This window comes from Rhineura floridana, chromosome 11, assembly GCF_030035675.1.
Source record: "Rhineura floridana isolate rRhiFlo1 chromosome 11, rRhiFlo1.hap2, whole genome shotgun sequence".
NCBI lineage: Eukaryota > Metazoa > Chordata > Lepidosauria > Squamata > Rhineuridae > Rhineura > Rhineura floridana.
This window is the reverse complement of record NC_084490.1, coordinates 58,524,747-58,539,916: the sequence shown is the minus strand read 5'-3', so window position 1 is coordinate 58,539,916 and position 15,170 is coordinate 58,524,747. Positions and strand designations below refer to the sequence as shown.

The following is a 15,170-nucleotide window of genomic DNA, read 5'->3' as shown; positions in this document are numbered from 1 at the left end:
TGTAGTTTGGTAAGGGAGCTGGGATCTGTAGCTCTGTGAGAGGTCTCCCAACAACTCTCAGCATCCTTAACAAACTACAGTTCCCAGGATAAACAAGCAGAAACATTTTGGGAGCCTCTTTTCATTAGACTCATGCAGAGACAAAGGATCATCTTGGCATAGCACTAAGAGATTTATTCTGTGTCTTTCATTCCTTATCTGCAATGGATAGATCAACATTACTATTTTAAACAGTCTGTGGGTTAGGTTTGCGTCTGCTACAGTTGTGTAATGTTATTTTCCCCCCCAAAAACCAAAAAGTGGTCATTTAACTCAGCAATGCCTTCATATAGCGACTTCATTGTTCAAAACAAACAAGCAAACAAGGGAATATTTACTACTATTTTACTAGTTTACAAGAAAGACTTCCCACTTCACAGTGGTGAAGGAATAATGGCAAGAGACAGAAGAGATTCTTGTGGCATTGGTGAAACTTTTATCCAAGCAGAAGACATTTTTCTGGAATCATAACATAGGGAAGATGGATTCCACAATTCCAGCTGTAACAAATAATTGTTTACTATTTGTTATAGGACCTAACTTATTGGTTTGCTGCATCCATATAAATAAAAAGAATAAAAAGTAAATGTTTATAGGTGGAGGAGGGAATACCTGGGCAGCAAGCCTCCGCATAGCCTCCTCCTGACGTCTGCGCATTTCTGGGGTGCCAGGGCAGCTTCCACTAGTGATGGAGGAGTGAGCAGAAGGTGGTTGAGTAAGAGGAAGCTCTCGGTTTGCATCAACATCTACAACACAGAAAGGTGGGACAGGTGGTGGATTAGCCATTATTTTGCCTCTTTCAAAGTGCAGCACTAAATTCAATCAGGGGGAGCCCAAGGAATTATTATGAAATGTGAACAAGGACTATGTACTATACTCAGCTTTTTTAGTCCCAGTCTCACGCCAGAGCAAAAGATCTAGGCTCTTATAGATTATATGGCAACGTGCAATTGCACAACTCTTGTAAATATTTTGTTTTTTCAAGACATAGATCTGAGAGAGTGAGAAACAAACAAACCATATCCATGCATCCCAAAAGGACAGCTCAATTTCCCTTGCATGAGCCAATACTTGTAAACAGTAGGTCACAGAAAATAGGAATGAATTAAAGCAATATAGAAGGGGGCAGATGGACATTACAGCAATGCAAACCAAAATGGCATCATATAAAACTAGCATTACATAAAAGGTAGGCACAGCCTACAACATCTGAAATCAAACTACCACAACACCTCCCTGCCCCTCACAAACAACCAAGAAACACACTTCTTTATTTGAAAACTTATGTCTCCCTGAAGGCTCTTGATGCACAAATACTACCAAACCTATTCAAAATATCATAGATTAAAACAATCCAAACTGACCAATACTCCTGGCCGCTGAAAACTCAGTATGATTTTGATTTGACTACAATGATTTCCAGAGAATTCGGGGGGGGGGAGCCACTAAGAACTCTTTATATCTGTTCTCACTGTATATACTAGTCACCCAAATGCTTCAGTTAAAAGCATTTTCTCTGCACATCAGTACGTAGACAGATAGGTATAACACTCTTATCTGAGCTACCTTTTTCCAGTAAGAGGGAAGGCAACTCTGATTCACTGGAAATAAAAGCACCCTTGAATCTCTAGCAATCTGAAGCTCTTATAATACAAGATTGAAAAATGAATAGTTCATAACCTCTACAATGGGATTTCTCACACACACAAGTACAGTCCCAACCTGCTTGTATCAGGGATATAGCAGCACATCTCTCTTAGATAATATGCAACCTATATTAGCACACAGCAGATTCATCCAGTTTGTACATCTCTCCACTTACGTTTTGGGGATGCATGAGGACTGTCAGAAGCAATCTGCCTCATGCGTGTGCCATGGCAGCTCAGTGCAACCAGTCTGGAGATGATTGCTGTCTTGCCAAAGCCTATATTTCCAACTATCACCACACCTCTGTTCACACTGGCATCGGCACTCTGCAGTTGCACATCAATCTCTTGGAACACCCAGTCTCGGCCAACAAATACAGATTCTGTGGTAATGCTGGGCACCTCGAAAAGCAGTGGTTTCAGAGAGATGTCAGGAGGTCTGTAAGGTGCAAAGCGTACTGCAAAGGAAACAACATGCACAATTCAGTAATTCTGTAATCAATTAGGGAAGCACTGAGTGTGACCTTCCAGTCCTGAACAATGGTGTGTTTTTCAAGGGACCCATGTTAACTTAGGTGTCATTGGTTATTATAGTGCTATTCAAATACAGAGAAGTCAGAAAATGAAAAAAAACTAAAAATAAAAAATAGAGAATGTGATTTAGGGGTCCCCAAAGGCCTTACACCACCTTCACTTTTTAATAGTGACTATAAAAATAGGAGTGGACAGATTTCAGCTCTTCCATTTTGGACACATTCCATATATTGCCTGTTCTCTGTTTGGGTGTGCAGAAGTGAATTTATCAATCTTTCCATGATGTGATAATACTTTTATATACCTCATTGTCACTGATAAACTAGATGAGGCCGCAGATCACTTTTCCAAAGTCAAAGAGATTTCTGTTTGCTATTTAACTGAACAGAAGTTTGAACAATGCTACCTGCCTCTTGTTCTGAGAAGGAATCCCCCCAAAAGCTTTTCTTATTGATGTCTCTTGAGGGTTGGGGATGGGGACAGTCCCAGAATATGAACCAGGCTTGGGCAAACAACCAATTAAAAATCAATTCAAAGACAGAGCAGGAACCCTAGACTGGTCTGATGCTAATTACCCAGATATAAACATTTATTTATTTATTTAAAATGTGTATCTCTCATTTTTCCGTAAAAATGTTTGAAGTGTCTTTCAATTAAAACAAACTAAAATTATATTTAATAAACTATTAAATAAAGTATTTGTTATAACTAACCAGTAATTGGCTGTATGTTAACTAGAGGTGGACTGAAATAGCCACCCCCAGTTTGAGACCTCATTTGCAGATAGCCAGTAGGGGGCAAACACTGCACTGCTATCTGTTGGGCTGAAATTCAAACCTCAAAACAGGTTTGAAGAAAGGAGGCTTACCACTGCAGTGGAGAAGGCTATTTATCTTTCTCCCCTTCATTTAACTTTTCAAAAGCCACTGTTTCTGCCAGTGGCTTCAGCAGTGCAAGAGCAGACCAGCCACCACCATCCTTCCTTCCCAAGACACTTGGGAATTTTGCTAGTGTGGACATGGTAACATAATTCCCACGGTGCTTCTGGGAAGGAAGGATAGTGGTGGCAACCAGAGCTTCACTCCTGTACCACTGAAGTCACCAGCAGAGCAGGCTGCTTTCAACAAGTTTCTCCCCCTGAAACTGTGCTGGTAGTTTAATGCTTCCCCCTCCCTGCAGTTTACCCATTTTAGTATTCACCCAAAATGCACCCCTGATCAAGTGAATCATAAAATGGGACAAAAGGAGATCAACCCTAATGCAACTATATGCAGTTAAATTGGCTCCTTCTACAATGATGTCAACATTGTGAGATGTCCAGGTAGTCATACTGTAAGGGGGATGGGGTCTCAACCTTTCTGGAAGACATATGTCCAATGTAAGTATCTAAGTGGAAATGTAGCCCTCAAAAGATGCTGTCAACTGTTAATTTGCTGTGAAGTCAGCATGTTTTTCTCTTTTACCACTTGGACAACAGCTGTAACAACTTTTGAACAAAGAAACCAAGCATGTTTTAAGAACCTATAAAGTAACAGCAGAAACGTTTGCATGCAACCTTTTTATGTCAAGCTCCACTTACTGATTATAATAATACAAGTTACTCATGTGGGGCTCAGCTCCTTTATTCTCTGAAACAATCATTAGAAGGTTGGAAGGGGGAGGTATGGTCAGGGCAGTCTCCAGGCTGAGTGGCACAGCACAGGGAGGTATGTTTTAAACCACCTCTCCCCATACTGTTTGTATTACCAGCCCTGAACCTGAATGCTGTATTGTTGTAGCTGCCATGAACCAAACTAGCAGCAGCAGCTGGGACATTCTGAATCAGAGACCTTTGAACCCAAGACCCTCAAGCCTTATACTCCTAGCACGTGCAGTCCACAGAGCAGGACCCAACCAAAGGGCCAGTGTCCTTGCCCACAAGGGCCTGACTTGCCAGTGAGCCTGCTCACCCCCACACAGAGTGTGTACGGGAAGAAATGAGGGAGAGGCACGAGAGTGCCAGTCCCACACCAAATGACTGCCCCTTCAAGGAGCTCAACTTTCCATCGAAGGGACGGGGCCTGGGAAGGATACACTTAGAGGACTATAATCAAGGCTCAGTTAGGACTAGGGATGGGGTTTGCTATCTGATTCTGTTCCATTTTTCAATTTGTCAAATGGGCTGCCGATTCCTTTTCACTATAAATTGTGTTCTGCTAGTTATCACGATTCCCAGTTTTCCCTCTTTTCTGTTATTTTTTCTGAAACATTATGTAATTTTCTCCATTATTCCTTATGCTGCTGTATATATTCATTTAATTTATACAGCAGCAGCAGAATACAAAAATAATAACAAATAATTGCATAATTCTCACCGCAGCTTTTTTTTAAAAAAAAAGAATTGTGGCGTCACTAAAGGCTGTGAACACATACAAGAATGGGAGCCTGTTCGATGATAAGACGAACTTGCTAATTATCCAGAATGCCTGGATCTAAATGTTATTACTTTACAAGAATTACCAATTATGTTTTGGATAGCATGGGTAAACTTACTATAGTAGAGCAAGATCTGGTTCAGACTAAGCTAGAGTCCTCCTCAGGATGTGAATACCATTTATTAATATTTTTAAGGCATTTGTAGTAGGGAGATGGCTGCTACCTAGTGTTTAAAATTATAGCGGAAGAACATTTTTTCAACTTTTTAATTTTTTTTTGTTTTAAGACACCAAAGGTGAGATAAGCAGTTGGATAAAGAGCCCAGCATACGTCACACGTATATCATGCTTACCTCTTAGGTCCTGTTGTGTGCGAGCACCAGCCATACTCTGGCGAGGCATCCGGAGAGATGTTCGTAGGGGGGCATGTCGCTGCTCGTCTAGATAAGCTAGATCTTCTAAATGGGCTGAGCTGGTGGCTGTCAATGTGGAAAATACAACATGAGGCACTCTTAGCACTGGCATTCAAACATTCTAGCAAATATGCTTAGAAAATCCTCTTCATTCAATATGTGATACTATATTGAAGGGTGACAGAAAAGCACATCAAATTCAAAAAGTATAGTATTTTGCCTGCAAAAGGAAGAATCCAGAGCACAGTTTGCATGTGCTCCTGACTCCTCTTCCTTAAACTGCAGCTTGAAGTGTTAAGCTGGGGCTTGAACTTTCATATATGACAATGGGCCCAGAAAGGTAGGTATGCTTGACCCAAAACAGTCTGATGTGCCAACCTCCAAGGCCTGGTGGGTTGAATTTGGCCTGTGGATTGGAGGTTCTTCACCGTGATGTGTAGCATCTGAGCTGTGTTTGTTGGATCAAGGCAGATTTATGCTGTTTAATAAAGGACCAAAGAACAGTCAACAAAATCTGTTTATCAAATATATTTATTATTTTTATTTGAACATTAAGATCTACTTATGCAGAGAGGATAAAAATGCAAACCTGTAGGTTTCCAAAGAACGGAGAGAACACTTCCTTATATTGTTAATGTCCCTACGTAAAAATGACCTAAAAGAAGTCATGTGATTATTTCTTACTGCAAGGTGACTTATGTCCTAGATCGGATAGTTCTAAGAGGATATATATCACATCAGTTATTACACCTAGAGTTCACTAAGGGTTAGACCTTTCTTTCTTGGTATTTTTTTATGAATATATTAGAACCTGAAACCTTGTAGTAAGGAGATTCCCAGCTTACTCACTGTCCCTTTCTCAGTTTGTAGAAGCAAGCATTTCATGCCATGAATACTTTCAGTCCATAAAATGCATATATGTCAGCTAGTGGTAGGTGCATGCAAGGCCTGAGAAGAGCTGGATTTCAGTCCTGATAACTAGGTAGAGGCAGCTATATATTCATAAGGTTTGCAATTTGTGGTACAGAGAGACCAGAGGGCAAAAATCCTTCCTCACTAGGGTTGCCAGGTTCAGGGCCTGAGACTGATCCTGTATCTTTAGGAGAAGAGAAACTCAGCCAAGTGCAAGTGTTCTTGCAACATTGCAATGGGAAAAACCACAAGGTGGAATTCTCCCTTCCCCCTGCACAACTTTGAAAGATACAGAAGACCTCTTGGAGGCAACCCTACTCCTTGCCCAGAAGGCATAGCCTGGGGCAAGTAATTATTTCTTTCCTTGGCCAACTCATAGGGTTGTTAAGAGGATAGAATGTGAAAGCAGTATACTCTAATGCACCCTGAGGGTGATTAGTTCTTGCAAGGGCTTACATGGAAAATAATGATGTTGCATATTGTAAGCATTCTCTTAGCTAGAGTTACGGAATACTGGACAACTTCAGAGTGCACTAAGAATGCAAAATACTTCAGGCCCCATGAGAAAAAAATTATTCAATCTAGATTTTCCTTTTTATTCAGCCCACGGAAGAGAACTGCAAGAGGGACATTAAAATTACATGGAACCAAAAAGGGGAAAAAACAGCACAAAGTGTATAGAGAAATAGTGACCAACATACTTCCAACTGCAGATCTGAGAGGTCAGCTAAGGACAACATATACAATTGCTTTGTTCTAGGCTATTAGATGTACATACACATTAAGTCCTCTCCAAGCTGATACATATCACATTCACTCTCCCTTTCCAAAGTGGTCTCTCTGCATATTTTAGCTTTCATTTAATCCAGTTTTGCACAGAATGTAAATATAAAGCTAAGTATAATATACAACTGCATACATTTATATTAAAGCAAAATGTGTCATTTGCATTTCCTAGATGCAGTTAAAAGATGGTTTGTAAATAGTTCCAAGGTAAATATATATTGATGCTACTTCAGTGGAACAGGTGGAGAATATCTAGAGAATTTGGGCTAAGGAGGAAAAATGTTCACTTTGTCCTAAGGAGCATGTCAAAGACTCCTATAGTCCTGATGTTATTTGGGGTGATGAAGATTGATTGACATAACACCGTCAGTGTACACAGCACTTTACCAAAGGGCTTATAATATATAATTAGACACAGTGGAGACAACAAAGGAAGAAGAGGGAAGTGGGAGCAGAGGTAAACAGGAAAAGAATATGTGCTATTTCAGGTTCAGATGTAACACTAAGCCAAATCACAAGTGGTAAGCCAAAAACAAATCTTGGTTACAAGCTCGTGAATTGCCTGAAGTGAGACAAACCACAAATCCAGGTTCAAACTTAACACTAAGTCAAATCATGGCTTAGCTCCTAGTAGCGCAGCAGGAGAAGGTGCAGGGGATCAGCAAAGTGGTCAGAATTTTCTCTTTCAAAGAAACCAGTTTGGCTTAACATTACATGCAAATCAGGCCACTGTGTCATGATTACCTCCTGTATCTGAAGCAGTGATGGGATCTGCTTGTTGGTGCTTGTTTGATGGCATTCCATCAAACTGGCAGGCAGTTCTGTTTTGGGTTAGTTGTTTTTCTGCCATCCTTTGCTTTTACCTTTCCATTTCCCCTCTTCCCCCAAAATAATGGTATTGTTAACAATATTTTCCTTTCCGAAAGGAAAAGAGAGCAGCTTTCCCTATGCCCAGTGCCCATCCACTCAATTCCCCCTCCTTCTCCTCCTCCCCCCAAATGGTTTTAGATCCTCCCCCTGCCCCCAGTTCTGGGAGAAACCAAGAGATCTCTTTAATGCAAATCAAACACTCAGGCTAGTCAGTTTCACCTTAGCTAAGCAAAGGCACATGCTTGTCAGTCTATCCTTCCCAAAGTAAACACACAGGCTAGTCAGTTTCAGCTTTGAAAAGCAAAGCTGCAGGCTTGTCAGTTTATAGCTCCAAAAGCTACCACACAGGATGGTCAGTTTCACCTTAGCAAAGCAAAGGCACAGGCTTGTCAGTTTAAGGGTTAGCAAGCAAACACACCAGCTGGAAAGCAAAAAGCAGCTGAGCAAAGCAAAGACACAGGCTGCAAAGCAGACACAGGCTTCTCAGTTTCACATCAGCAAAGCAATGTTCAATTAGTGTTTTTTTAAAAAAACAACTGGTGTCACAAAAAGCGGGGGAAACTCAAATTCGCAGCATTCAGGATTGATCTGCAAAGATAGGGAACCTGCAGACTATTGGGAAGTCCGCTGCCAAGTTTGATTTTAGCAAATTTCTCACCATCCCTAATTTGAAGCAAGCAAGGTATTCTGGGGGGCATGTTTTAAGCACTAGAGGTAGCAAAGGAGAAAGGACAGGGTGAAATTGTTTAAAGGAACTTCAGATAGCTGAAGGTGCAAAGCTGGAGGAGTGAAAGATACTAGAATGGCCTAATATCAAGAACATTTTACTGAAAGCTGAACTCTGATTTAACAAAAGAGACACTATTTAGCAGAAGTAGTAACAGTTTGACCATGTGCACCAATTACTAATTACTAATTGAAATTCTAGAAGAAAATTCCAACCAAACTGGTATTATCTTCGGATCTTCTAGGGAATATAATCAACTCATCTTCCTGCAAATAACCAACTTCTTTCCGTAATATATTATGATTCATCTTAACACTGAAATCCTGCACCATAATGATAGCTGCATTGGTCAACATCTTCCAGCTATTCCAGCATTAGTTCTAGATATCATATAGTTTGAAAGGCAAAACAAGGGAAACCTTTGGGTAAAAGACACACATTTATAAATATAATTTTTAAAAGATCCAGTCAGCCAAAATAAAAAGTGCCTGTTTGCAAGATGTCTTAATTTGTCTTACAGCGTATTTAAACTTCCTGAATTTGGACATATAAAGCTGCAAATGGCATTCCCTTAATGGATGGGGAAGCAGTAGTCCATGTAGAATTAGAAAGATATATCCACAGCTACCAATATGACATTGGTTTCATGTTGGGAAATGTTTGTAAGAAACATAAAAAACTGAAACATGTTGCTGGCATAAGTATTCAACCCTTGTGTTGTGGAAGCTCCTAGTTTACACAGATGAAAGAAATTTCCCTATCAAGGACACAGTTATCTTACCATTGGCCTCCACCTGTGAACCATTAAAGTTGCTGTCACATTGTCAGGATAAGAACCCCACTGTTGAAGTATCATTGGTCAGGCTGTGCATCTGAAGGAAAACGAAGACTAAAGAGCATTCTACAGAAGTGAGAGGTAATGTAATACAAATGCATAGATTAGGAAAAGGGTACAAAATCATATCCAAGTGTTTGGATATCCCAGTGAGCACAGTTGGATCAATAATCAGGAAGTGGAAGCTGCATCACACCACTCAGGCACTGCCAAGAGAAGGCCATCCCTCAAAACTCAGCCCTCAAACAAGAAGGAGACTTGTGAGAGAAGCCACAGAGAGGCTAACAATCACTTTGAAGGAGCTACAGGGTTCAGTGGCTGGGAGTGGAGTAATGGTGCACCAGTCAACCATATCAAGAGCTCTGCATAACACTGGTCTGTATGGAAGAGTGGCAAGAAAGAAGCCGTTACCCAAACAGTACCATCTGAAAGCACGTCTGGAGTTTGCCAGAAAGCATGAGAGTGCCCCAGCTGCAATGTGGGAAAAGGTTTTGTGGTCAGATGAGACCAAGATAGAGCTTTCTGCCCAAAACTCAAAGCGCTATGGGTGGCGCAAACCTAACACTGCCCATGCCTCAAGACCCGTCATCCCTGCAGCGAAGTATGGTGGGGGTAGCAGCATGCTGTGGGGATGTTTCTCATCAGCATGGACTGGGCATCTTCTTAAAATGCAAGGAAGAATGGATGGAGCAAAATACAGAGAAATACTGCAAGGGAACCTCCTTCAGTCCACTAAAAAAACTGAAGTTTGGCAGGAAATTCACTGTTCAGCAGGACAATGATCCCAAGCACAAGGCCAAAGCAACATTGGAGTAGCTCAAGAACAAAAAGGTGAATATCCTACAGTGGCCCAGTCAAAGTCCTGATCTCAATCCCACTGAGAATCTGTGGCGCTCTTTCAAAATTGCGGACCATAAGCGATGTCCAACCAACCTGAACGACCTGCAGTGAATCTGCCAAGAAGAATGGGCCAAAATCTCTCCACTGTGTGCAAAGCTCATACATACCTACCCCAAAAGACTGAAAGCTATTATTGCAGTGAAACGTGGCTCTACCAAATATTAATGTGTGGGGGTTGAATACTTATGCAAGCCATAAACATGTTTGTATTTCCCAACATAAAACCAATGTCACCTTACAATAACTGGTTTTGAGTTTCACTGTTTCAAAATAAAATATATAGAATGAAATTACAATGAACCATTTGTAATTTAGTAACATGAGAGCATTGGTCAGGGGTCTGATTACTTTTGCACAGGTGTCTGAGAAATTTGGAGAAGGCATTGAATTTATAAAATGGATTAAAAAGTCGTATCTACTGCTAGAACACCAGCAAATGGAATAATCTCCAGCAGATTTCAGCTTCACAGGGCAACCAGACAAGGTTGCCCCTTGTCTCTGTTATTATTTCAATTATCAGCAGAATCACTCGCCCTAGCAACTATGAGTAATCTGGATATTAGAGGAGCGACAGTAAGATCAGAGGCCTTTAAGATTACTTTACTCATTAGTGGTACAGTGTTATTTTTATGTGAATGCTAATGGTGAAGCATTAAGAACATGAGACCTTCTGGAACAGGCCAAAGGCCCATCTAGTCATACATCCTGTTCTCACAAGGGCCAACCAGATGCCTATGGGAAGTCTTAAAAGCAGGACCTGAGTGCAATTGCATTTTCCCCACTTGTGATTCCCAGCAACTGGCATTCAGAGGTATACTGAATTGCTGCTACAGTGTAGTGCAGTGGAAGTTACTGGGGCAGAGGAGCGTTTGTGTATCCTCATGATGGTCACAAGACTATAGCTGTGGGATGAAATCAAGGGAATATTATGATCTAGAATGGTATAGACCTTCCTGAGAAATAAGATAATCCCTGGAACAAGAGTCTGTATGAGGGGGATCTAGTCTTTGATTGGACATAGGAATATTTGTTTATAAGATACTAGGAGAAGGTCTGTAATCAGCACTTCTGTCGGTCAGATTCTAGCACAATACTCCCTGTGCCACCAGTGTTCTGATCTCATTGCAAACCTGGCAGACTGAGGCCTGTGATCCATGAGTGCCGTTTAGGCCACAGTAGTAGCCATCCATGACCCACAGCCAGACTTGCAGCCTATAAAGATGACTTGAGCACAATATAGGCTGCAGTTTCTATCTGCCTGTGCGCTATCAACATGATGGTAAGAATGGAAAACAGGGCAGACTAGTGTTATGAAGCACCCTTAAAAACATCCAGCCTGTGTGATGATAGCCTGCACCTCAGAAGGAAGTTTTGATTTAGGCCTGGACCAGGCATGCATGTCCCAAGCAAGCTGAGTTGTAACCGCACTTGGTAAATTCAGTGTCTCCTTTCACTGTAAATCTCTGCCATTCCTCCTTTATCGTTTGCAAATTTAAAGGTAAACAAAAGAGCATCAGACTCCTTCTGGAAGTGTTCAACCAAGATATGATCACCTAGTATCCTGCCCCCCTCGTCTCACAATTACTAATGAATCAGTTTTCAACAGCCTGAGACTCTTGCCAGCAAAATCAAAAAGATATTTATTTATTTATTGAATTTCTTAGTCGCCCATCTGGCTGGCTATCCAGTCACTCTGGGCGATGTACAAAATAAACATACAAATACAATAAGCATTAAAAATCTGGAAACAAGAATGATAAAATCTAGCCCACCCCAAAAGCCTGCCTGAACAGCCAGGTCTTCATGGCCCGGCGGAAACTCATTAAGGAGGGGGCATGGTGGAGATCATTTGGGAGGGAGTTCCACAGGGTGGGGGCAACAATTGAAAAAGCCCTCTCTCTAGTCCTCACCAGTCTGGCTGTTTTGACTGATGGGATAGAGAGGTCTTTTGAGGCTGATCTTGTTGGACGGCATAGCTGATGATGCTGGAGTCGCTCCTTCAGATAGACTGGGCCAAAACCATATAGGGATTTAAAGGTCAAAACCAACACCTTGAACTGGGCCCGGCAAGCAACTGGTAACCAGTGCAACTCTTTTAGCACTGGAGTTATGTGATCTCACCGCGGCTGCCTTTGATCAGGTGTGCCGCCTCATTCTGTACCAGTTGCAGCTTCTGGACCGTTTTCATGGGTAGCCCCACATAGAGCGCATTACAGTAGTCTAGGCGAGAGAAGACCAGGACATGTACCACCGATGGGAGCAGGTGTTACTCTTTTCCCCATCTCACCTGGACAGCAGAATAAGATTTTTGCAGAAGCCATTTTGCAAACATTTTAGACAAGTCTTCCTGACTGACACCATCTTTAAACTTTTAATACCCATTTGCTGTCAAGAAGACAGGATTTACAGTTTTTGTTTTTATGTTAATTTCTGTGCCCAACTCAAGCTTAAGAGGTGATGCTTTTCACTTTAGTCTGAAGAGACATGAGAAGGTCCAGTGGGGCGGTGGGTGCACCTTCTCTGAGAAGATCTACGTGGCCTCCAAGCGGGGGACTGCCACTGCTGCCGCCATTTACAACTATGGCGGTGGGATGAGGAACAACATCCAGGCCCACCCTGCTTCTGCAGGACTGGCTGGTGCTGGGGAAAGCTTACTCGTATTTTGCCATCAGAGAAGCTGATCAGAAGTTCAACTGAAGGTGTCGGACTTGCAAGCACAGAAGGAAAGAGAGAGAACCAACTCACAGCTTTGTTGGGGGCAGCCTGAGATGTTTCTGCTGCTCCAGGCGCCTGCACCACCCTGTATTTTCACTGGAAGTTGTAATTGCTATTTTTTAATAATGTTATTTGTTATTTAATTTTTGTAAAGTGTATTGTTTTTCTGATGTATTTCTATATTTGTGTTTTTCTTGTAAGCCACCTTGAGGGCCTTTTGGCCATAAGGCGGGGTATAAATAAACTATAATAACAATAAATAATAATATAATAATAATTTAGTGATTAGGAATCTATGAATGCCCAGGAGACCTCATCTCTATGCACAGGAACTGTCATGTGTGGACATCTCCCCCGCCATCCTTCTCCTTCTCTCTATTCCTTTTGCTGCTGAATAGGTACCCTCGCCTCCACCACATGACACCATCAAACCCCGGCCTCGCAGAATAAGGTCAATCAGCAGGCCAACCCCTCTCTCCTTTCCCTTATCATTCCCTTATTATTCCCTTTGCCATGTCCCAAACTTCCTCAATTTCTTTCTTCTAATTCTTGCCCTAAAACCTTTCCCAAAGCCCCACAAAACCACTACGAAAACCTCTCTTATTCTTCTGACAACCTCTCCTCTTTCTACAAACAACTCTAGTAGCCACCTATTTTCCTCTTCTGGTGCCATTTTTACCCCCTCCTCTCTTTCCCTGACCATATTCTAGTTTTCCTATGTGTCCATGTATCCAGAAATGCTTTTTAAGAATAACTCTGGTATTGGTTTAAAGGTCTTCTAAACTCAGCCTAGTATATTGATTTTGTTTAAATATGATAATATCCTTTTTAGACAGTAAGTGAATTTCCTCTTGGTATAATCAATTTTATTTTGCGTTATCTTTGTGTCTGTGTTAATTCTTTGGATGCCAAACTCTGGAGTACATCCAGGTCTCAATATCCAAAGATTCCCAGAACTGAGTGTCAGATTGCATGTAAGAAACACAGGCTTATGTGCAAACTGCAACTTCATAACACTGGTGAGTGGAACACTAGGGGAAAAGTGATCCCCCCATGGAGAGGAGGGGTATAATCATCAGCCTGTCATTCTCAAAACCAATCTGTACATCACTGAAGGTGCCCTAATCAAAAGGCTGTGTGATGGGGATGAAAAGTATTAGAACTTGCTGAGACTCAGTTGAAGGAGACACAACTCTTGTATAACGTAATGCTTCTGTAATTGATTTTTATATTGGTAAAACACTCAGAAGCCTATTTTTGCATTTAAACAGTATATATACTAATAAATAATGCTACTATTAAATAAGAACTCAAGGGTGCAGCTTGTGTGCCCATACATAAACCAGGTTACATAAAAAAGACAAGAGGTGACACCCATCTATATTACACAATGCCTTGCATTCTAGGCTCTGGAGTTAAGTGGGTGGCAGCTGGGATGAATGTTTTATTTCAGTGATATGACTTTGGTTCATGCAATCATATTATATCTAGGCCTGCTCAACTTTAGCAAAGTTTCTGCATCACGTGTCTCCAGGTCATGCTCTCAGATTTTGTTTCCAGGTAGCACTTAATCAGAAACCACAAGTAATTGTAAAAGAAAAAAAAGCAGAGCTTGTGATAAAATTATCTAAGAGTGAAGGAAATGTATGGATTACAGGTAATAAGTGACTCTATACAGTCCTTGTGATGTAAATCAGTGATGGTCAAACTTCCCAGTTCCGTTTGGAAACAGGTCCCCAACTGAGCATTTTCAATCGACTTTAAATGTACTATATTAAATTGGTTTAAAATCCCATCTATTTTTAGTCTAAGTCCTGGACATTAAATTTCAGCTCAAAGTGAACTACACTAACAACCCCAAGGGGAGATTTAAGACTCAGGGACAGGGTAAGCAAGCCTAGTGATGCTCTCAAATGTTGAAGGAAAAGAAGTTCTAGGAAACTTCCTAACTCAAGCAGCTAATAGCACTTGTAAATGATTTCATTACAGGTTTTGTTAACTTCTCCTAGCTTATGTTTTCACAACCTCTTTAGCTTATAATGAAAACAAGAGTCTTGTCTCTGTGTTCACTGCAAATTCTGTAATTTGCATTTAATACTGAGACATCCAGGGAAATTCTATGGAGGAAATTAGAAGTTCTATCTATTGAGTCTCGATTGCTGTATTTAATAAGATGATTATACCATGACATCTGGGAAGAAATCTTCTTTTGTCTCTTTTGCCCATGTGCAGAATCTCACTTTCCAGCTGTAGCCAAATTATGAAGGAAACAATGTGCATTGCTTCTAGGCATTACAGGCTCAGCAGATTTGTGTCCCAAACCAGTACGTATTTGTTTCTGCAGCATCACTAATACAAATCTTATGGGGCTTTCCATTA

At 41.1% G+C, this 15,170-nt stretch overlaps 1 protein-coding gene across 12 annotated transcripts in view; it reads right to left on the bottom strand.

Annotated features, from left to right (window-relative positions):
* TANC2 (tetratricopeptide repeat, ankyrin repeat and coiled-coil containing 2) overlaps positions 1–15,170 on the bottom strand; it is a 378,583-nt gene that overhangs the window by 90,610 nt on the left and 272,803 nt on the right. For all 12 annotated transcript variants that reach the window (XM_061588302.1, XM_061588293.1, XM_061588296.1 and 9 more), the window contains 3 exons: positions 4,987–5,112; positions 1,862–2,143; positions 652–785 (listed from right to left, as the gene is read on the bottom strand). In XM_061588302.1, the coding sequence (XP_061444286.1) occupies positions 652–785; positions 1,862–2,143; positions 4,987–5,112 (542 nt within the window). The remainder of the gene's footprint in view (positions 1–651; positions 786–1,861; positions 2,144–4,986; positions 5,113–15,170) is intronic.